The following is a 23386-nucleotide window of genomic DNA, read 5'->3' as shown; positions in this document are numbered from 1 at the left end:
TGTGCAAATCCCGACAGGGAATCGCCGGGGACCGATACAACGCGAGTCGCTCGCTTATCTGATACATATTCATCACTAACTAACTAGTTAGTTAGTTAGTTAACTAACGTCAACTAACGTTACACTTTCTACTATCAAGATACGCGACTCTGCCTATCCAATGTGCGAAAAAAAAGTATTCAGTCAGCTAGCCATTACCCCAATTGTTTTTTCTTCTCATTGCTTCATCAATCGGTGAGTCGGCTCTGTACATCCTCGGGCCACGGAGTACATATGTATATGATATGATATGAGTGAATACTGTAAACAAGACATGTTTGTCAATCCATTCCACATAGGCCATCAATCGGACCCAGTTGAACGTTATTCCCGTACTATGATAAAAAAAAAAAAAGAAAAAGAAAAAGAAATTCTCGATCCTGGGCCGAGGTGTTGTGTAACGTTGCTCAATGCCCAGTGACATCTTCAGGATTGTTCATCTGATTCTACGTACGTACGATGCATGTCATATTTTCTTTTTACAAGTGTACCCGCTTATGCATAGGGCGAATTGGTTCTTTTAAACACAAGAGCGATTCTAGAGATGAACTAGATTAAGAACTAAATCGTAGACCGGGTCAAAAAGTTCCGATTCATCTCGAATATACGAAGAAACACGCCAATATATATATATATATATATATATATATATATATAGACCGCCACTTTTAATGGCGAGATTGAGCCCGCTCATCTTGTCTGGTCCGATATATTAGGTATCCAGACACCCGAGGATGGGTATGCTGTGCCACGGTGCCACCCACTGCTCTGGTACATAAGTTGACCGGCATGGTGGATGAATCCTTCGGGTTCGTATATTATATTTCATTAGCTAAACTACTGCTCAATGCTTGCCCAATTATAGTGCCTTATTCTGTGCTCGTGCTATGCTCTATAAAATACGAGAATCATATATTAAGATATATTGAAATTTATATTAAATGTGGAGGGCTGTGATTAGCAGCGGATGTTGTGCGTTTGTCGATTCGATGCATCGCCAGATGTCTAATCCACAGCCCTTGATGTCCTCCAGGCTCCGTAATTATTCCGTGTACGGAGTACTAGCTAGGTAATTTGACATGCGCGCTGAGTCGATATGTCTACCTAATTATGACAATCAGAACCGATCCCCAGGTGCGATCGACATAGTTGATGATTGTATACGACCCTTTGCGGGCGAGTTGGTATGTATTCGGTGTGATCATCGATGGACTGGACGGCACGGCACGGGACGACGTTCAGAATGGATCATCCCGATACTTATTTACTTGTACGCAGTTAGGTGTTAGTCTGGGCTGTCAAGATTCACAGTGTGCCAATATGATTGCTGTAATCTATTCCATCGTTGGTGCTCAGTACCCACAAGCCAATGCTGACCTGTGCCATTGCACCTAGTCTCTACTAAGCATGTCCAACGTAATCAATGTACGCAGATGGAGCTGTTGATTTAGGTAACTTAGTAACCAAGCAGGATCAGTATGACCCAGTCCACAGGGCGTAGCTGCTGGAGTATGTATCCCGAGGCTCCATGACGGCGATACAAGGTCTTCTAGCCCACCGTCATCCACTGTGGATATTTCTACTACTGTATCAGTAAGTCAGTTACCAAATACGAGAAGGATGGAATGAAGTTTGAACGTGATCGTATCAACCCGACACGAATATCGTAGTCGTCTCATGAAATTCAGATGGTTGAACTCGTGTGAAAATATCAGCCGCCGAAATTCAACCGAGACCACACACGAGTCGTACGTTATTAAAATGTAGATTAACCGTTCAAACCCTGGCTTACTATTGATCAATTGAGTTTACTAATTAATAGTGCAGGCTAAAATATGACACTCTTCCTCCTAACACTGGCTCAAACTTTCAGAAGACCCAACAAGCACACTTTATCTTACTCGATAAAGTAATACGATATACAAGCTTCTCCGCAACACAACGGCTGGACGTCAGTCTAGCGTACATGTAGGATGGATGGTCGATAACGTAGCTAGATCTCGGGAATGTATCCATACAGGGTAGTGCTAAGTTGAAATGGAGAAAGTTTGCTGGCGTACAGAATATTGAGAATAGAAAATAGACCGAATATAGATCGGTGGACATAATCAAGACCAATAATCCTTTCGTCGTTTGCTTTCCAAGGTTGTAAAGGACACGATCACCCAAAATGGAATTAGGGTTCGTTCCGCTCGGGCCAAACAACAAAAAGGAACATCCCGAGCAGCCATCAGGCATCCACTGGCATCGGCTTTACTTCTCTTTGAATTGTTTGCGAGAGAGAGACACGCAATCGCCTTCTACTTACAGACTTCTCCGTAGTGGTCTACAGAGTAGGAAATCCCTTTACCACCCATGACGATATTAATATCCATATATAGGGCAACAAACAACGGTATCCCTGTCGTTGGCTCCATGACTCGCAGGTCCTTCCAATCACGGCTAAACGGAGCAAATTGCGTCAAAGGCGCCAGGCGTGTAAAAAATACGTATGGATCATATTAGACTAAACAGAATCCCTCCTAGCGCGGAACTGATCTATTGGTTAATGTACAGATAGTGCGCGATTTTTGGATGATGGTGTACTGGAGGATATCCAGATCAAGTTTTTCTTTTTTTCTTTTGATTTTCTTTTTGTTGGATCTGGCAAGGAATCATGGATGACGTGAAACACATCAAACGCTTGAAACGAGCACTTCACTTTCTCTTCGATGAACTCTCTTTCAAAAACGTCGAATCCTCGAGTGTAACGGGTTTCATCTCACGTCTTTTGAGGGCAATCAGCATGTCCCCGCTTTGTCTCAAGATGTTTAGTCCGTATTTAAACTTACTACATACGCAGTAGTACTCTAATTTACTAAAATATGGCCCTCTGATTGGGTCAAGGGTCAAACAAATCCGTACATAGTCATACATACTCCGTAAAGCTGTACCTGGTGTTTCGAGGCTAACGCAGCCTAATGAGGCCTAGCCAGGGGTTTGCCGTGCTTCTCGGCGGCCGAAGTACAGAGAGTATGTAGTCAGTCTGTTTGTTGCTTGCTGGGTCAGTCAACAGACTCAGGTTTGCAAGACATGCTGTATTCGATTTCGCATTGCGCCGATACAAGCCCCTTTTGACGACGCGTCCTGGATGTGTCGAATGGCTATTGCCCCGTCTGCAGCTTGTTCAAACATCGTAAAGTTGTCAACATGTGAGTTCGGTGTCAAACATTTGATTGATTCAAATCTCCTCCTCGTATGACAGACACATGATCATCTTGGGCAGTGCTTTGTATGGAACGGCATATGAAGAATATTTTCTTTTTTCTATCACTTGTTTCACGTGTGTTTGTTCACCGTTTGCATTGCATCATTTCCTCAAGAGTTCAGACTCGTAACCAACTATCAGTTAGTTGTGGCCCTTGTGAGCGTAGTCGGTGTGCCTACTGCAGCGTCTGCATATAAAAGAAAAAGAAACGTTATCGCGAGAAGCTGTTTAGCAACTGGTAAACTGATTGGCCAATTACATGATCGATCGCACCAGATCCGAAAATATCGTAGCCTACTCCGTACAGAGTAGAAATTGCTCTATTGTTGATTTGTTACTAGATTAACTAACTAGTCCAGTCGGCACTTGAGAATCCTAACTAGCTTTTGATTGCTCAAGGCTGAAACTTGTGTGTGTCGGACTAAGATAAGCATCATAGTAGTTCTATCATCTATGGAGACAATACGTAGCACATTCTCCATCCTGAGCAGACCTCTGACGAACGAAAGCGTTTGACGCTCTACTATGGAGTAGAGTAAACGTTGTAAACGACTACACACGAGTAATGCTTTCCCCATCTTAGATTAGAAACGTTTCTTAGCCGGTAACTTAGTACTCCATAGCACACATTTGCCTTTTTTTTTTACATACTATGTAGTTAGTAGTTAGGAAATACGTTAACTAACTAGTTAACTAACTAACGTTAGTTAACTTAGTTTCCTGGACAATTGTCAATTACATAATAATACGGCCGCATGAAATTAAGATCGTTGCGTTGAGGTGGCCAAGTCGCTACAAAAGTCTGGTTGACTCCATCTGCCCTACTTCTAATGTCGTCTGTGTGTACTTCCGTAGGAAATAACTACTGCACGATAGATTAAGAGGCCGAGGTCGCTGTACGGACTACGGAGGCATGCGTGTGCATATGTATGGCGTGTGTGTAACAGCAATACAGCCAGCCTCTGTATCATGGAGCCAACCCCTGATTGGCTGCGCGCATTGCATTTTTCTTGTCTTTTCCTGACTTTTTTCCGCTTTTAAACTTTCTCGGCCGCCCCTGGCTAACGTAGTGCAGCATGAGGCCCCACTTGGCGTGTTTGTCGATTCCTTCTCGAAAGAGACAAAAGTCAGAAATCCCAACGTGTTGGAATCACACGTTCGGGCTCCACTTCTTTTCTTTTGGTGCCTTTCTCCACTTTTTGCTGTTTTTTGGTTCTCTGTTTTCTTTCCTCAAGTCTCGTCTCCAATCCTGTCAGCGATGGGGTGTATTCTGTTTGTTCTGTAACTAACTATCGTACTCTTAGGGAATCGCACTATATACTTACTCTGTGGTAAGGAGTATTCCCATGTACGTCTACTACAGAGTATTATTGCGTTGGCTCGAGCCGAGCAATGAGGTATTAAATCACTTCCGGCTAGAGACTCATCTACGATGTAGTAGTACTAGACTACTACTCTGTAGTTAGCATCTACTAGTAGCTGCTGCGCCGTACGGAGAAGTACGACGTGGGACATGTAACCAGAATCTGCCGCCTGTGCTAACAGTTTAAGCGTCTTAGAGTCTGTGCGAGCTCAGTGTGGTCAATGTGGTACTGCAACGTACATACGTACTTATCAATTGACCCAAGTCCCACGAGTAATCAAATCTATTTCAGTACGTACCATGTTTGCTTTGCAACAGGTATGATGACGGCGTACGTACTACGGAGTCCTCCGTACACGCCCCCAGGGGAACAACTGAAACCATTTGAAGTTAGAACGAACGGTGGTGGTATTGGCATAACCTTATGATCCTTGCCTTGCGCTCTGTATGGTTTTGCAAAAATAAACAAGGATCCCCGCCATCGGCTCGTCGGCTATATTCTGACTGAACTACATATACACCCGACCAGCCTAACTTACCAGCTATTTACAAGGATTCATGGTCCTTGTCCTTTGAGTCTTTTGTCGGCCTGCACCCTTGTTCGCTAGACCCGTTCCTGGCCTGGAAGCGGGAATACAAACGCGTTGGGTCACTCGTTTGTCCTACCACTGCGCGCTTGAGCTATAGATAAACACACAATTATCGCGAATCCTTGGCTTATCTCCTCTGCAAGCCATCCATTCCTGGCTACTTGCGCTAGACAGCTAGACGTTAACGGCTGAACGAGTCAGTGGCTGCCAAGTTCCAACTAAAGGTAAGCTCTCCTTTTTTTTTCTGCCTTCCTCCCATCCAGACCATCTGAATTGAATTTAAATGAGTGCTGGCCTGGATCCCGCGCAGTCTCCAGGCTAGTTCGGATCTGGTGCGCTCGAAACTTCCAAAGTGAAGATCAGCCCCCGTCCCTGGCTTGTGGGGTCGGTCTGCTCGAAAAGGGCAGGAACGAAAACCTCAGCAAACATACGTACCTCATCTTCCCCAGCTTGTCTCTCTTTCTGTCACACCTCTTCCTCCTGTCTCTCTCTCTCTTTCCCTCTCATTCAATTACTCGCTCATTAACCTCTCTTTAGCATCCTATCTCTCCCCTCTCTCCCTCCTACTGTACCGTACAGTCTCTCTCTCTCACACACATCTGTTCATCACCCGCGTGGGCTGTCATATCTCGCTCTCTCGTTCTCCCCACTGACACACCCCCATTCACTCATTCATCGATCCTGTGTCGCAATCGATCAACAGACGACACTGTCTCTTCCAGGGAATGCACATCTGGATTATCAAAATTGGTAACTGTATCTAATTGATACCCGGTCAATTGCTGTTGCCGTTGCTACAGCGATATGATGAGACACTACCTCAACTATCAACAATAATTCTAGGCCGTATCATCTTCATATTTATATGAAACTTTTGCACCAATTCCATGGGTATTATTGCTTTTGCTCCACTCATCACCAACATGACTCCCAGAACGACATCCCCGGATTCCTGGCAGGATGACATGGACTTCTCTCAGCGGCCACCGACATCATCCACCAGTGATTTCTCAGATCACTCCTTCCATAGTCGCTCCAAATCGAGTGCCAATGTCAACAGCCCCAAAAGATTGTCGATGTTTTCATCCCGCTCGAGGAGCAACACCGCCAACGTCTCATACGCCCCCACACGCGAATTGCCCGCCGAATCTCTCAGTTACGGCGAGCACCCAGTGTCACCGGTCCCGTATGAGGAAAAGACTTCCGAGAATGTTGCTAGGTCCTTGCTGGTTCGAGGCAGCCGTATTCTGCGCCGCCAGGGCAGTAAGTTGAATGTGGTTGCTACAACCTTGGAGGAAGAGGACGAATTCGGCAAGAGTGCTGCTCGGTTTGAGGTGTCCAAAGTTTTTCAGAGAGTCCCCAAGCTCAAGAAGAACGAGTCAAGTAAGATTCCCCTCGTTCCATTGCATTGAGTCTTGGAAGCTGATCAGCATAGATGATCAACTAAAACGTATCATTTCGGAGCCTTATAACTTCCATCACGTAACCCACACTAGCTCAACCCAATTCCAAGCTCTGGACAACACCAGCAACGTCGAGCTAGTCGAAGAGTTCTCCGTCATTCAGGCTTCTCAAACCCCGGAGCCCGGATTGAAAGGAATTCGCGCTCAAGCTCTTCGTTCGGACGACTCTTTAGAAAATGCAGACGACTTGGAGAGACGACAACCCACTTCACCTACATCACCTTTGAGAAGAAGCCCTCCAGTATCACCGCGTGAACCAAGGTCGCCAGGAAGAGTCGAGAACTTCTCGCGCCCTGTTTCTCGTTTGAACAAGTCATTGCCTCCGTCGCCATCTATAATTGCCCCGCCCCGGGTGTCCTCCCGACAAGCTCAATCAGACATACCCGAGCCGACGAGTCTGGCCATCGATGAACTACTTGGGGTAAACATTCAGCCTACCATCCGCGACTACGAATATCCTTCACTGGATAGTGCGTCTTTCCGTATGGTTCCCTCACTCGATCGAATCGATCTTGCCGGAATCTTCCAACCCGAACTCAGCCATGCGATGATGGGTAGCCAGCTTCAGACTACGAATGATCCTAGCATCGAGGATGACGGTAAAACTACCACACCTTTTATCAACAGCTACTTGTTCGATTTGGAGGATGTGCCAGAAGAAGATGAGACCAAAGAAACAGATGAGCCCATTGTACGCACATCTCGTTTCATGTCAATTTCAGGTAGCATTGGTGAGTTTGTCGCAAACGAGGCCAAGGTAACCGCTGCCCCTGCCCACGAGTCCATAATAGTTGTCCAGGATCCGCAACTGTCTTTCACGGAAGAGGTCACATCTCCCGTTTTGCCCAACTTCCAGCCGATAATTCAAGATTCCCCTGTTTCGCAAGCCAGCAATAAAACAAGACGCACTTCAGTCGCCGGTCTGGTCCAATTCCCCATGACGTGGGAGGAAGATATCGACTTCTGTTACGAGCACGAGGCTGTAGCGGACTGTGAATTCGACTGGAGTCGACTCTCGTTGGATGCCTCGAGGAATTCGGTACCAGGTGCTGCAATGGTCCCTTCACTAGCCTCTGCGGCTAAGAATATGGTCCCTCATTACCTCCAACTGAACGCCAGCTCGATATCGGCAACTCCAGATCTAGATACAGGTTCGGCGCAATCGATTCTTACAAGATCGCACGAGGCTCTAACCCCGCTGAGTGACGGCGCTGCTCATGGTGGATTTTTCAACGCCGGTCCTGCTGACCACGAATATCCGAAAAAGCTTGAGACAGGCGATGTCGACAACGAGACGGCTTATGAAAGTTTCCTCGCTGTTGGAGATGATTCTGAGCGCCAGTTCCAGTATTACACGCAGACGTCTCACCCAGTTGATGTCACGGCATCTCCTAGGAGCAGCTACTCGCAAATCAGCAAGTACAACTCTCAAGAAAGCGTAATTCTGTCGCGCGCAGCATCGATTGTGCGCAAACACCGCTCATCCACTTCAACAACCAGCGTCCCAGAGTTGACAAACAGTGCCAACAGTAGCCGTGAAAACACCATTCGGGGAAGCATTGGATCGCTCGAACATACCCCGCTAGGTGCCATGTCTGAGGCTTCTCGACCAGGCTTCTCAATTCATCGCCCAATAAAGAGCTTGGGCTCTGAATTGAGTGCGCTAGCGAAGCTTCGATCTGCCGGTAGCAACAGTAGCATTCATGTCGTGGATTTGCCCTATCCATCGCCATCTCCAACCCATGACCGAACAAAATCCACATCTACTCTCGACCACGATGACGAGCATCAGGCAATGCAATCGGTCCAGGGCCTTCCTTTCGCCGTTCGACAATCCCTGGCGGCGCAAAAGCGGAAAAGCCGAGCTGGTTACTCCCTTTTTCCCACTCTGCAGTAAACCTTCATATTCCAACACTACCTACCATTTGAGTTGGCAATAACCATCTCTATATATTTGAACATGACGTGACGATCTTTTTGTGTTTTCTTTTTGTCATTTATCCATTGGGTTGCCACCTCTTGTTTCTTGAGCCTTTCGTGTTTTTATGGTCGTCAATAAGTCCGGGATGACTTGGAAAAAGGAACTTATGATTCCTGGAGGCCTGTTCCTTTTTTTTGTTTTGCGTGTTTTCGGTTTTTTCGGTCAGTCTTCTTGAAAGTTTCTGGTTTGTTTGAGCTCTCGCGTGCACAGAAAAGTTCATATAGACAGGGGCTTGTACGGATGGAGTAGTGAGGTTTTATCATGACTGCATTTGCATATTTTGCATGGGGAAAGTTCTAGGAACAGTGATTATTCTGAATTTATTGCAAGAAATTATTCAAGCGAGGTGTCTTCTACAAGTATATAACCAAGTATAAGTAATTCTGCAAGTGTATGTAACTGATGATGTAGGTAAGGCTGAACAGCTCATTCTCGATCAGATGACAGTCCTTACTAAAAGAGGAATAGCGCGATACGAGTGGGGCTATCTATCAGTCTATCAGAAGGGAGTCTTGGCATTGAATCGTCACCTTTAAACTTGCCTTGAGACAACTTCACTTCAATCTTGATCAGCGGAACATATCGATTTTAACATGGCGGTGTCTATCTGAGGGAATAATAGCGACGTCGTGAAGTCTGCCAAACTTCTTATGAGAACGAAACCGCAAAAATGGCATCACCCTCACAACAAGCCATCGTCAAGCGACAGGCCGACATTGACATGGCCTTGATGCCTCCTCCGCCACCGGCTAAGAAGATCAAAAGACCCTCTACAGTTCTAGATGAAGACAGCTACACAGACGCATTATCACATATTATAGCGCGCGACTTCTTTCCTGGCTTACTTGAAATGCAAACGAAACAAGAATTTCTCGATGCGTATGATTCCAAGGATAAGGAATGGATTGCGCGAGCGGGCAAGAGGCTTTCAGAAGTAATGACTCCTGGAGGCAGCTCGGCTAGAAGGGGAGCTAGTACACCGTATCGGAATGTGATGGATACACCGACAACAACTAGATGGGGCAATGAGACACCGGTCTCCGTTGCATCGACGACTGCGACTCCCCGTTCGACATTATCCAGTGTCTCTTCAAAGGATCGCATTGATGTATCGAATCTGAGCTTGAACTCGTTCCAAGCCAAATATACCAGCGAAGATAATGAATCGTTCAACAGTCTACTGGATAAACAGAATGCGAAACGGAGGGAGAAATATGCATGGAAATGGAGTGGAAATAAGATTCTTTCTGCGCGACAGATTGCGCATCGTCAAAGGGAAGCAAAACTAATTGAAGGTCAAGGTACCAGTAAGGAATTGGTTCTTTCTACTGATCTGGATGCACGGCCTGCGGTGCCGGATACGTGGAAATCTGCAGTGGAGAATTCCTTTATGTTTACGCCTGGTTCTGTGGAAGAGCAGCATGAGACTCGCCAGCAGAAAGCGGAGGCAGCTTCAAGGGCTGGACCGAAGCAGGTTGTGTATGGAAATACGAGGATCGATAGCAGTGCGACGGCGGGATCCAATGATTCATCAATACCGCCGTCTCCTTCCCTCAGCGCCATCAAAGATGCAATTGCCGGAAGAGTACGACATACAGATGATTCGTCCATAGGAGGAGAATACACAGGTACCGAAACGCCACGAGTGAACGGATACGCATTCGTCGACGAGGACGAACCAGAAGACGACGACGAAGCTGTCTACGAGCGTCTCAAACTCCTTGCCAGCGAGCGCTTGTCCGGTGACACAACCCCAAACCCATTCAATATCAAAGAAAACCGAAAACGGGAAGATCTACATCACCGAATGGTAGACCGCGTGGCACGGAGAAAAAGAGCTGAGAAAGCAGGTGTCGCCATCGGCAGTCATGATGCGCCACGGTTTCCCAGCAGTCCGAATCCGATGTTCTCGTCGTCATCGCGCTTACGTACTCCCATCGGAAGCAAGACCCCTCAGGGGAAACCGTTGACGCCGGCAGCGCAAAAACTGCTGGCTAAAGTGGGTAGTACGCCCAGACAGTCTTCGTCTTCGTCTGGGTTGAGGAATATGTGGACTCCGACGCCGAAGAGGAAGTAGATTCATAGATTAGTTATGATTAATGATAAACATAGAATTAATGATTGTATTGATACCCCATAACACTTTTAGCGCAGCAGATCTGTAATTGTTCATCTCTATCGAGTTCCTTGATGTAAGAAATACTTGAAGTCCATATTGTACGGCCAAATCAGGAGTTTCCGCTATTCGAGCCAAAGATTCTCCGTCCACCAGTACATTCAAACATAGCAAAACAATACAAGACTGCTTCTTAGATGTAACTAAACAAAAATTCCATCTCAACATCAGACAAGGGCAATATGGCCCGGGCCAGCCAAGTGCTGCGAGATTTGCACGTCGATCTAACCTTTTCGTGTAGATAGGGTCAAGAAATGATGGTATCACTTTCGCTATCATTTCGACTGTCGGTCTGGTAACTCGGATTGGGAACCATATTCTTTCTGCTTCGGTTGATGGGGGACAGGACCTATCGATACATGATTGACCAACGACGAAGCTACATAGATTATCCTCGCTAATTGGCGGAGCGCATCGGTATGGATCCACCTTCAAGCTGCTAACAAATCAGAGCTTCGGGAAGGAGACGCCAACTATGCCATTGTATCACTGCAACAAAAACACACTCACATCATCATATTGGCTTGACCATACTCCATTTCATTTAACTATTGCAGAATACCGCCAACAAATACAAATCGAAAGCAACATGGACAGCATCCTCGGCCCGATCCAGGACGCATTCGAAGGTCAAATCGTGAGTGCAACTCATAAGCTTCCATGCCTCCCTCCGTTGGTCGCTAACTATGATTATCCAGGACTTTCACGGCCAACAGCTCGCCGAAACCCTCTCAACAGTTCTCCTCATAATTTCCGGGGTACGTTCGTATCGTGCACGACATACACCACACACCTGTGGAGAGAAGATGCTAATTTCTCTGCAATAGATTACCGCCTTCATCGTCGGCTACATCCAACAAGACATCTACCTAACACTCTGGGTCGGACTTGCGGGTACTGCCTTCACAGGACTCGTCGTTATTCCTCCGTGGCCGTTCTACAATCGGAATCCGGAGAAGTGGCTCAATTCGACAGGAAATTTAAAGAATACGTCTGCGGCGGCGGCTATCAATGTGCCTGGGATTGTCGTCAATGGGGTCAAGGTTGGATAAGTCTTGGGAATATTGAGAATGATCGAAGGGATATGGTATATATTTGATGCAATATTATGTGTTTTAGCGGTTGAATTGGACGGCGTTCGTTATGCTACTTGATATTTTATTTTGCAGAACAAACCTTTGCATTTTCGTCATGAGTCATTATATCAATACTACCTTCCAGTAGCGGAATGACGTAGAATCGCCGCATACCAGCAGACGACCAAGAGGAGTGGACTCTGATTCCACATAGTATAGCAATGTCCTTTCTTTTCTAGCCATGAACGCGCAGCAAATTATGAGAAGCTGGGACCCAGAACCCAGAGAACATTGAACTCGAGAATCGCGCTTTCATCGGCCGTATTTCTGGAATTCCCAATCTCTGTTGTCTAACGGGCAGACTTGTCGAGTTTTTAACCATCGAGAGATGCAATGGAAGTGGAAGGCGTGCTAGTAGTCAGCAACAAGTAATTAGCAAATGTCCGTACTGAATCGCATTAAAGGCTGAGGTTTTCGACAGTCAACTCACGTTACAAATACCCCATGCCACTGTGCACTCTTCTGTAGTGGATGAACCTTGATTTGCTTGACATTCAATGCCTGTAAGTTGTGTTAGCATCTCTCGACTTCTGGAAGGACCAGGCAAAGCGTACACAAGTCCATGATGTGATTACGGCAAATAGCGCAGTTATCGACGACGATGTCCCAGGCCCAGAGAGCAACGGCGTTCCACTATATGGCAAAGCAATCAGCTTTCAACGTTCTTTTTGGTTTGAGAGAGGAGTGAAGAAGTCGGCAAGTAATGCTCACCTTCTTGACTTCAAAGCGCTTCTTTCCCTCGGAACCCTCACCAGCTGCGTTCTTCGAGGACTTTACAACCTTGTCTTTGGTTGAGCTTGCATCTTGCATTTCCACGTCGGCCATGTTGGAAGATATTGATTGGATGTGAGATGGTGGGTGGAATAAATGGACTCGATAGAGGCGGGTGTTTGGTAGGTGATTGATTAGTGAGTGATAGTGGGTAGCTACAACCACTAAGTTAGGTAGTTATCAGTCTGAGGAACTGATAAGTACCGTATCGATGATGATGATGGCAATCAGAAGGCAGCGCATGTAGGCCACGGAAAGTGCAGAATAAACCGGACCAGCCCAAGAAAACAGTAGCGTTTCGAGTTGGAAGAACGACTCCCAGATCAAATGAGTAGGTAGAGTACAAGTCTGGTGAGGTTCTTGTTGATCGAAGCCGCCTCGTCGCCTGCCTGTTTTACAGTGGCAACCTTGCGGGCAGGTCCCCCCACTTCCCAGCAACCCAACTGGCAGGCGCAACACCTGACTCGCTCGTCCGCCGGTCGATTCCGCAGCCTTAGACTTCCAACCTCATGCTCAACTTCAACTCACTTCTTTCTCCTTCAACATCACTGCCATCAATGCTCTCCCCGACCGAAATGCATGCTCTTGCCCAATTTTAATCTCTACTCACATCGTTTTCATTGAGCACAATCCGAAACAATGCAGCTATGATCGATCTGCCGGTTTCTACCGCCTCTTATTTGTTTTCCTCCAGCTTGCAATCGAAACATACTGTGCCGCCATCATCATCGGCACTTCGCACGCTTCATTTATTGCGATAGATCTGTTTTTACGCTCTTACACCACTTGTCCTTGGAGTTATTACGTCTTTCGATCCTCTTAGCATTTCTTCTAAGAAGACCGCTGGGCGGCTCTTTATACACATATCTTAGCCACTTATTCTGCTACGACTGTGTTTAGTTATTTGTTCCTTCTGCTTCTATTCAGTGTTTCGCTTCGTCATTTTCTTTCCTATCTCTCTCCAACAGGCTGCCTATTTTTTAAGCCACCAAATCTGTCGCCATGTCGACACAACCAGTGACAACAACTCCTATGAAAGGATCGCGCAATCCTAAACGACAACAGAAAAGGAACAACACACCTGCCTCCCAGGCCAAGACCGTTATGCTTTCGACGCCTCCTTCATCACCGCCTCGTATCGCAAGCCCCAACGACTACTTTGCGACAGGCACACCGGGAGTTTACAACGGAGAACACAACGGCTCACGCAAGAAGACTGACAATCGCTCTGGCAAGAAGCCCCGGGAAAACACTCGTCCAGCCAATCCTGCCTATAACAATAGCGTGAATCATCGCCATACCTCTTCGCAGCCTAGCATAGCCTCTCCGCCTCAGCTCAAAGATAGCCCACATTATGCCGGCCCTACTTTCCATGCGTCTCCTGCGCCGTCTGCCCTTCCGATGCCGTCATTCTTCTCCAAGTCCGTTCCTGATTCCGGTCTTTCTACTTCCCTGGAGCTTGACGATGAGTTGGACGAAGAGTCAGCGCCAGAGCTTACTCCCTCAAAGCCTAAATCCAGCGTTTCCCGAATCAACCACGAACCTTCTCCCTTGGACTTTCTTTTCAAGGCCGCCATTGATGCACGAGTCAAATCTCAGCAGAGCCCTGAGGCCGTTTCGAAAAGCACAGTCTCAAGCTCTACCGACGTCTCGACAACTAGTCAGCGACAAGAATCTTCCGTAAACGGTATATTCTCACTTGAGCTTGATGGCTCGGACAGGAACACTCCAACATATTCGACCCCAATTTCTTCATATAAGCAAAAGATGAATGCCTTGACATCTAGTGATACTCAACAGCGCCCAGCAACGGATTTGGATGATACTCAGCGAAAGATCAAGACTGAAGAATTAAAGCATCTATTACTAAATCCTCGTCCCCAACGTCCTGTATCGGCGTCTCCCCATCCCAAGGGTTTGGCGCAAGGCTATTTCCCCAACGGAGGCTTAGGGTATGTTACTAATGTGCAGCAACACGCCAATTCTGGGCCTCCAACTCCTGTCTCTTTCAACAGCCATGTTCAGCAACCTACAGGTCGACCAAGCAATTCTTACAGATCTTCACCACAGGCCTATGCGGAGAATGCCAATCCATTCATGTTTCATCGAGATGCTTCGCCCTACGCAAGCCCAGTTAATACCGCCAGACCAAATCAGTATGGGCCCCCCTTTCCGTCGCCTTACCGAAACCCTCAGCCTTCGCAGAGATATCATTCGCCATCTCCATTCACTGCCAGGCTACAATCCACGCCACCTTCCCGTCAGGCAGAGCCTGACACCAAGAAAATGGAAGATGATCTCCGAAGGATCTTGAAATTGGACATGACCCCGAGTATGCAACCCAACGGAGTGCAGAGTTCTCTAGCTTGAACTACACCAATTTAATCACTGCCTACCCTTGCCGGGGGTCTTTTTATTTCTCGCTTCTTCACACAAGTCTTTTTCCCCTCTCTCTTTTTATTTGCTTCATTTGATGATTTTCCGGCATCTATGTTGTCATGAGGTTTCGAAAGAACACTGCGTGTCATTCGATTAGATCATGAGTTGATATGTTTTGGGATCCTTTTTTTCGTCTTAATTTTCCTGGGCTTGTTTTCGATTTCGGTTCTGAGCGAGTCATTGGGTTTTGTACCTCGTCGTTTTCGTTTTACAGATACCATGTGCATTGCCGTGAGTCGGTTTGGAACGAGGTATTTTGATATCGCACTTTTCGGTGGGTTTCTATGGGCGACAGTTTTCACGTGCCTTTGTCGTAATGGGTATTTGGGGATCTCATTTCTAATCTATGCGGACTCATATTTCTTGGACTCTGGGATGTCGGCTTGTTGTTTTCCACATTCGTTTCTACATTCATTACAAGGAGTCCGGAATCTTACAGCGTGTTGTTAGAGTCGGTTTTCATTCTCTGAACGGCATGGCATGCCTTTATGACTTGGATGCTCGGGTGTTGTTGCTCTACCACTCTTTTCGGTGTTTGATCGCGGATACGATTTCGAGACCATATATCTTGACAGCCGATGCTTTTGTTTTTTGTTTCCGTATCTCGACTTTCTTCCTTTTTGCAATCTGTCCTTTCCTTTTGACATTTTTATTGTCTTTTGAAACTGTTTCTTGAATTTACTTCTGTCAGTTCAAGACAGTACCTCCTGTTGATAGTCTACCAACTATATCCACTCTTTACTATGCAAATCTCATTTCTCATCTACACATGTGATTTCTTCCTCTCTAAGACCAACCCCCTGAAAATTGAGTACAATACTGAAACACCGCCCCTATATCAAAAACTTATGTAGGCGTGGCTAAAATCTATTTTCGCTCCGTTAGCGGCAAGCCACAATTGATCGACGTTCCTGATGTGTTTAGAAGCATACGTACGCCAAAAGGTATGTACTATTTAATACATAACTGGAGGCGACATGGTTTCTGTCCAGGTGCTTGTTGAGAACTTGAGGTGGCGAATTCCGCAAACAGCTGTTGACGTGGCTCGGCCTATGTTTGGTCCATAATCATCCTCTAGCATAGTACATCGTCTTATTGGATTTCGAGGTGTTTAGTATGGCTTTGATAGGTTACTTGAAGTTGATAAAACATTGGAATGAAGAAGGCAATCATGTGAATCCGTAGTTAATTAGTGACTATACTTTGTATGCTTGATAATTTACGTGTACCTAACTTAGTGGTTGAAACTTAATCACCGGACGGTGGGTCGGTGTAAAATGTGGCTGATGAGTGGCTAAGTGTAATGAAATTACAGTACGGAGTTTGAACCTGGCTTTAACAAACGAGAAGAAGAAGGCTTTCCAATACATAAATCTTGTATTTATAGGAACGGAGAGCACTGCAATATACCAACCTTACCTATTCCATAATAATATTACCATCTTGACTTCAGGTTGGGTTTTATTCATGGGGAGGCCCTCCGTTCCAGGCTCTACTGTACTGTACCGTACCGTACAGTGCGGAACGAACGGGCCTCCGTGTTAATGTCCATCATACATACTGTACCTTAGGTACCTAGTACACGGGTTAATTTTACGGCCATCTCTCGGAGGTTCAACCTTGATGCCACTTCGAAGTTAAGCCGATTTTTAATAAGTGATCATGTCGACATACAGGGAAAGAGACGAATATCACTCTTGAATAGGTATCTGTATATAGGCTTGTACAGATTCTTCTCGATCGTCACAATGACAGTTTGGATATATAGTGTGTATATTGCGTATAGTAATTTAAAGATCCAGAAGGAACACACTATGCCGACGAGCCCCTCTAATTGGTCAACCAGGCCATGTCTAACTGCCAATCAGAGCGCACTCCTGGCCACCCCGACCCCACAAGCCACACCCTCATTTCTCAGGCAGGAACAACCAACTTGTAGCGCAAAAGGAAGGAAAGTCAGTGACCTCCCTGACTTGACTGCTTTCATCCAGCCTGACCTCGTCCTCCTCCTCTCTTTTTCTCCTCGTCTGTATATTTTTGTCTCTCGATTCATAAACACGGTGGACTCACCCAAGATCAAGTCCCCTCCCTGTTGTCCCTCGCTTTCCACTCCCCCATAATCGAATCAGCTGACATTTTGTTTTTCTTTCCCAAAACGCCAGTGAGGATTCACCAATCCGGGGTCAAAGTCAACTACCGCCCGCCATTCAACTCGTTTTTCTCGCGTACAAAGCGCCGCGTCTAGTTGTTTGTTTTATAGCCATCGATTGGCTTTCGATCATTACTTCAACTTTTATTTCGCTTTCGAGTGCCCCCCCTGCATGTGGTGTCACCCTCTCACCACATCAGCAACATCATACTTAATCGTTATCAGCTAGACTGCAGGCTGCGCGTGTCCGCCGTGTGGCCTTTCCAAATGAACTGTTGATCGGTCGACGTTAATTTCCTTTTCGATATCCCGACGTTCCTTCCATTTTAAACTACGATCTTTGAATTACTCGAGTTCTTTGTCATGCCTCCGCAAACTGTTTCTGGCTCGTAAGTTATTAATCTCCCTGGAGTCGACCCGAACCAAACCTTGGTTTCTCGATAACCTTTATGACTAACACGCATAGAATTGGCTCGGCATGGCGCTCTTTCTGGCATACCATGACCTCAAATGATCGCCATGCATCCCACGACTCTCCTTATCGAACAGGCCAACACGTCCCCCTCAATTCAAGCCGCCATGATACACTCACTTCCGTGGCTACAGCCGCAGAATCTCGTCCCGATCTTTCCTCGCCGTTTGAGGAAGAAGAACTCTCCAAGACAAACTCTAATGGCTGGACTGGTTCCCCAAGAGGTATAGGCTCACCCAATCGTCCGTATTCACCGGGAATGCGATCACTCGTATCACAATCTAGGAGATCGAGCGATCAGGCCGGTGGTGCTGACGGCTCTGGGTTGGGCGAGATACAAATGCAAAGTTTCCACGACGGCGCTCCCCCTCCACCACCAGTCACCCATTCCTGGAAGAAGATTGATCGCTGGACCGAGGACAATTACCCAGAACTATTCGATCAGTTGGGTGAAGGCTGTACGCAGAATGATGTCAACGAGTTGGAGCACGAACTAGATATCAGCTTACCGCTCGAGGTTCGCGAGTCGCTAATGGTCCATGACGGTCAAGAGCGCGGCGGTACCCCTACAGGAATTATGTTTGGCTGTATGCTGCTGGATTGTGAAGAAATTGTTCATGAGTGGAGGAATTGGCGAACCGTTGCAGAGGAGTACTTTTCAAACTCAACCATCGTTCCACCTCAAATCCCGTCCAAGGCCTTTGGAGCTTCTTCATCTTCCGCCGGCCCCTCTCAGCAACATCAAGCCTCTAATCCATTATGGAGGCAGGAACTTATAGACCATCAAGATTCGCAACCCCCTCGTGCTATTCAGAAGACTTATGCGCATCCCGGTTGGATCCCTCTAGCGCGCGATTGGGGCGGTAACTGCATCGCTGTTGATCTGGCCCCTGGTCCAGCAGGTAAATGGGGTCAAGTTATTATCTTCGGACGTGACTACGATTGCAAGTATGTGGTGGCTCGATCATGGGCGCAATTCCTTGCTCAGGTTGCGGATGATTTCGCCAGCCCGTTTGTGCTTGTAGATGAAGACACTGGTGAACTTAAGTTGAAGCCATTCAGAAAACAAAACGTGGAACCTCCATATCTGGAAATTTTGCGATGGAGAGTGGATCAGAGATATGGACGACGACCGCGCCGGAGGTCGGCAAACGGCTTGGGATTGAATACAAATGTTGACAAATCACGAAACTCTCCTTACGGCAGCCCAGCACCAAGCGAGGAACGTGGACGGTCTCCTCATCGATTTAGCAATCGTGTGCAGACCCAAAGTCCCAAAACACAATTCGGTGTCTCAAGTCCTCTTGCACGAGTGACTGAGGAGGCGTCGAGTCCAGTTACTTCTGCTAGCGACCGCGCTCAAGACTTTACATCCAAAGAGGCACCGATAAAGGAATCTCCTGGAGAAGATTTACTAGAGATGGCCACTCCGGTGGTACAGAATGATCCAGTAAAAGAAACTTCAGGGCCGTTGAAGGATATCTCTGTCAATGAAAAGACCTCGAAACATACCTCGACTTCAGATGCAACTCCCATTGATCTGGAGTCCGAGAATTTGGGCGAGATGAAAACAGTGGCGATCTAGTCTGGTCAGCTACTTAGATGGCCTCTATGCTGTTGATCATTTGCATAGAGTCCGCCTTTCTATAATGTCTTCCTTTTCCCGACCGCGATATCCTTTACGTTATGATTGTGTTATATTCAATCATCCTCTGAATGAGGGCATTGTCTTTGCGTTTATAGGACTATTCTCTGTGTTTCTTAGATCCGGGTTGCGCTATCACTATTTCTTTGTCTTTCTGCATCTTAGTGCTTGTATTAAAATATGGTGCTCTCAATTTCTTATGTTCTTATTTTTCGGTCGGTGTCCGTCCTTTCTCCTCATATCTCATTGTAACTGCACGATCATGCAGAAATAGCACTGTTGCAGGCATTGAAATTGTATATTTCCGATAATGAAACAGGACTAATAAATGACTTTGATAAAGTAATTGGGTATATTGTATGTATATTATGTAGCGTGATGGCTCGTATTTGCTTTTATCTGTACAGCTCTTCAAACTTGTTTCTATATAACCTTGGAAGTGTTCTTCAGGCAATTGGTCTTAGTATCTCATCCCATGAGCTTCGAGGATTTGAGACAAAGCGTCATCTCATCGGCCCGACCTTTTTGATAACTATATCAAGCATGATACGGTCCTCCAGTAGGTTCTGAAAACACGACTCTATCTCCCACAATCGAGAAGATCGCCTTGTATGTGCATCCAGTTATCGAAAAGAAAACCTCAATCCCAGTCATCCTCGCTATCATCCTCAGCATATCGTTGCTTGCTCGTCCCATCCCGTATCCCCTTTCGTGACGACTTCCCTCTTCTCCCATCTTCCAATTCACTCTCACTCCCATCACCCTCGTCATCACCATGTCCCATTCCCCTCATCTCCTCAACATACTTCCCCCTCACCAAAATTCCGGCTGACAATAACCTCTTCTCCAAATCCGTCGTCCTAAAATTATCCGCCCCTTTCCCCCTGAGTGCACTCTTTCCAATCGACACCAACCCTTCAAACCCAATAATCCGCTCTTTCCCATTCCCATCCACAAAGCCTATAACGCACGGCAAAACACGAATATTAAGTTTCTCAACGACAAAGGGACAATTCCGTACATCCACACGCGCAAATCGAACTTCGTGGTGTCGCGGCGCAAGAAGACGCAAATGCTCATCCATAACTGCGCAGCGCGCAAAATCTGTGTGCGAGAAATGGACAATGCAGCGCTCATTATTCGTTGTGAGGTCCAGGACGGCTCGGTCGTCCACTAATGTGGGATAGAATGCGTCTATTGTTGTTGTGTTGTTGCCGCTGTTATGGGAATTTTGTTTGAGGGCTTCTTTTGCAGAAGTTACTTCTTTGTGGAGCTGTTCAAGACGGTGAGCGCGGTAGGCAGTGTCATCTTCTTTTTCGAGTTCGTCGAAGAGGGCGTCTTCGTCGAGGTCGTCGGGGTCGGTTCTTGAGGAGTCGAATTTCTGGCCGAGGATTGAGGAGACCTTGGCGTCAAGGGGGGCTGGGTTGGACATTTTGACTGTATGAAGGAACTGAAATTAATTGATAGACTGCTTATGAGGAATTGGAGGTATGTGCTCGTATCGTCGAGGCTGTATACTCCAACTTTTTGGCGTGGGGGGGTAAATTTGGGTAAGTAACTAAATGTTTGTTGCAAGACAGACCAATACGGCTCAAAATTACCATCTATTGATACGCGGTGTATCATACCAAACCAGATCGATTGGCTTCTAGACCTTCGGAGTACGCAATCTGTACCAATAATACCAGCAATACCAGGATAATTACAAGCCTTTTCCGGCCCTCAGCCAATGGGGTTGCTTATCGCTGAGCCACAGCCGTAACACCCAATTTGCTTGTCTTGTCTGTCTTACTTGCTTCCTTTTTCCCCCTGCCTAGAGACCAACTTGAGTAATTGATTGTTGATGGACATTTCCTTTTCATCTCTTTCTTTTTATCGGCAGGCTATACTCCCTCTTCATCGCCTTGGTCATTGATCGTGTTCCTTGCACAATTTCGAATCTCTATCCTGTTCTTCGATCAAGTATCCGGCGTTTCCACACGCGCGCTTGTCAAAAACTAGAGCCGCGTCATCTCCAAATTTGAACACAACGAACGAAAACCGTCACGCACGCGATCAACACACCATCCATCACCATGGCAGACGACAAGAGAACAGACGAGAAGATGGAGCAAGGCAGGGCCTTTGAGGTTCCTCCACTTCGACACACTCCTTCTTCCCCGTCGGTCGCTTTGTCTAACAACCCTATTCTGCCTGTGTTGGCTTATTGTGGTTCTTCGATTATGATGACTGTGATGAACAAATATGTTTTGTCGGGTTTGGATTTTAATCTTAATTTTTTCTTGCTTCTTGTGCAGGTGCGTTGGCTCCTCCTCTGGTAGTTATGGTTGTGATTCTTGACTGACTGTTTGCAGTCCATCGTGTGTATAGTCGCTATCCAGGCTTGCAAGACTGGTGGTTTCATAACCTTTCGCAATTTCAATACGGATGAAGCTAAAAAGTGTAAGTTGCCATTGGCATGGAAGATATATTTCAGCGTACTGATCGTCTATCTTTTGTCTAGGGTTCCCTATTACTCTTCTCCTTATCGGCATGATCTTCACCGGTTCCAAGGCTCTGCAATTTCTCTCGATTCCCGTCTACACCATCTTCAAGAACTTGACCATCATCTTGATCGCCTACGGAGAGGTCCTCTGGTTTGGTGGTTCTGCTGTCACCGGTCTGACTCTGTTCTCTTTCGGATTGATGGTCGCCAGTTCTATTATTGCTGCTTGGGCCGATGTTCAGCATGCGCTCACATCTACTACAAACGCTAGCACCCAAATTTCGACCTTGAATGCTGGCTATGTCTGGATGATGGCCAATTGTCTTTGCACCGCGTTCTACAGCTTGTACATGCGCAAGCGCATAAAGTTGACCAACTTCAAAGACTTTGACAGTAAGCTCTATCCGTTTACAACACTTCCAAAGATAGGACTAACCTTTGTACAGCCATGTTCTACAACAACCTGCTCTCCATCCCCGTCCTCATCGTTGCTACTCTGCTCATTGAGGACTGGTCAGCTGAGAACATCGCCCGCAACTTCCCCATTGCTAGCCGCACAAACATTCTCATCGCCATGGTTCTTTCTGGTCTGTCTTCCGTCTTCATCTCTTACACATCCGCCTGGTGCATGCGTGTTACCTCATCGACAACCTACTCCATGGTCGGAGCCTTGAACAAACTCCCCATTGCTGTGTCCGGTCTTATCTTCTTCGATGCTCCAGTCACTCTAGGCAGTGTCTCCGCCATTGCCATTGGATTTGTTAGCGGTATTGTCTACTCAGTCGCCAAGTTCAAGCAGAACGCCAAACCAAGGACCGGCATTCTCCCTACTACAAACATACCTCTTAGCGCCAGCAGCCAAAGCATGCGCGACTCGTTGAGGTCATAAAATTGATCTCAGACAACTAGAGGGAGGTCAGAAGCACCAAAACAATAAATGAGAGCTGTTTAAAAGAAATGATACGATTAGATTTTTGACTTCTTCCACATGAGAGAGCCTTATCGGCGAGGCAAGCTCTCGGATTTCGATTCAATGGAGCCGATATGATGCTCGAGCATAGAAATATCGAGTTTCATCAACCTACCATGTGATATTTCATGCTAGTGGCATTTCTCCGAAGTATGTTTTCACATATGATGACAATTTTATCCCTTGTCTTGATTGACAGGATCAAATACAACCTTTTAACTCTCATGACCCAATTAAGTTTCCCCTTCATCATCTCAAAACGTTACAATTTTGACACAGTTAATACACGTGTTACGACTAATTGTTCAACCTATATATTTTAGTTTCATTGCAAGGGGGTTCTGTGTTATTAGACTTGGAATGGATTGTTCTATTTTTCTTCGATGAGATGTATATATTGATAGATTATTTATTTTACTACCTTCACTTTCTTGGATTGGATAGATCATCACTATACCTA

General features: G+C 46.3%; 8 protein-coding genes across 8 annotated transcripts; 6 read left to right on the top strand and 2 right to left on the bottom strand.

Annotated features, from left to right (window-relative positions):
• Nucleotides 1–6162: 6162 nt before the first annotated feature.
• Nucleotides 6163–8599, top strand: EYB26_004706 (uncharacterized protein; the record flags this gene model as incomplete). The annotated part of the gene is made up of 2 exons (XM_054263997.1): nt 6163–6622; nt 6675–8599. The coding sequence occupies 2 exons, from the start codon at nt 6163–6165 to the stop codon at nt 8597–8599; spliced, it is 2385 nt and encodes a 794-aa protein (XP_054119972.1).
• A 754-nt stretch (nt 8600–9353) lies between these two features.
• EYB26_004705 (uncharacterized protein) lies at nt 9354–10760 on the top strand (the record flags this gene model as incomplete). Its single annotated transcript, XM_054263996.1, has 1 exon — nt 9354–10760. One exon carries the CDS (start codon nt 9354–9356, stop codon nt 10758–10760), a length of 1407 nt encoding a protein of 468 aa, XP_054119971.1.
• A 688-nt stretch (nt 10761–11448) lies between these two features.
• EYB26_004704 (uncharacterized protein) lies at nt 11449–11911 on the top strand (the record flags this gene model as incomplete). The annotated part of the gene is made up of 3 exons (XM_054263995.1): nt 11449–11496; nt 11558–11617; nt 11687–11911. 3 exons carry the CDS (start codon nt 11449–11451, stop codon nt 11909–11911), a joined length of 333 nt encoding a protein of 110 aa, XP_054119970.1.
• Nucleotides 11912–12247: 336 nt separating this feature from the next.
• Nucleotides 12248–12820, bottom strand: EYB26_004703 (uncharacterized protein; the record flags this gene model as incomplete). Its single annotated transcript, XM_054263994.1, has 4 exons — nt 12248–12346; nt 12426–12496; nt 12550–12628; nt 12707–12820. The coding sequence occupies 4 exons, from the start codon at nt 12818–12820 to the stop codon at nt 12248–12250; spliced, it is 363 nt and encodes a 120-aa protein (XP_054119969.1).
• Nucleotides 12821–13768: 948 nt separating this feature from the next.
• EYB26_004702 (uncharacterized protein) lies at nt 13769–15136 on the top strand (the record flags this gene model as incomplete). Its single annotated transcript, XM_054263993.1, has 1 exon — nt 13769–15136. The coding sequence occupies one exon, from the start codon at nt 13769–13771 to the stop codon at nt 15134–15136; it is 1368 nt and encodes a 455-aa protein (XP_054119968.1).
• A 2581-nt stretch (nt 15137–17717) lies between these two features.
• Nucleotides 17718–19411, top strand: EYB26_004701 (uncharacterized protein; the record flags this gene model as incomplete). Its single annotated transcript, XM_054263992.1, has 2 exons — nt 17718–17743; nt 17821–19411. The coding sequence occupies 2 exons, from the start codon at nt 17718–17720 to the stop codon at nt 19409–19411; spliced, it is 1617 nt and encodes a 538-aa protein (XP_054119967.1).
• A 700-nt stretch (nt 19412–20111) lies between these two features.
• EYB26_004700 (uncharacterized protein) lies at nt 20112–20903 on the bottom strand (the record flags this gene model as incomplete). Its single annotated transcript, XM_054263991.1, has 1 exon — nt 20112–20903. One exon carries the CDS (start codon nt 20901–20903, stop codon nt 20112–20114), a length of 792 nt encoding a protein of 263 aa, XP_054119966.1.
• A 643-nt stretch (nt 20904–21546) lies between these two features.
• On the top strand, nt 21547–22845 carry EYB26_004699 (uncharacterized protein; the record flags this gene model as incomplete). Its single annotated transcript, XM_054263990.1, has 4 exons — nt 21547–21768; nt 21826–21913; nt 21975–22349; nt 22403–22845. The coding sequence occupies 4 exons, from the start codon at nt 21547–21549 to the stop codon at nt 22843–22845; spliced, it is 1128 nt and encodes a 375-aa protein (XP_054119965.1).
• Nucleotides 22846–23386: the final 541 nt, after the last annotated feature.

This window comes from Talaromyces marneffei, chromosome 3 (assembly GCF_009556855.1).
Source record: "Talaromyces marneffei chromosome 3, complete sequence".
NCBI lineage: Eukaryota > Fungi > Ascomycota > Eurotiomycetes > Eurotiales > Trichocomaceae > Talaromyces > Talaromyces marneffei.
The sequence above is the reverse complement of the archived record's forward strand: the minus strand, read 5'-3'. Positions and strand labels throughout refer to the sequence as shown.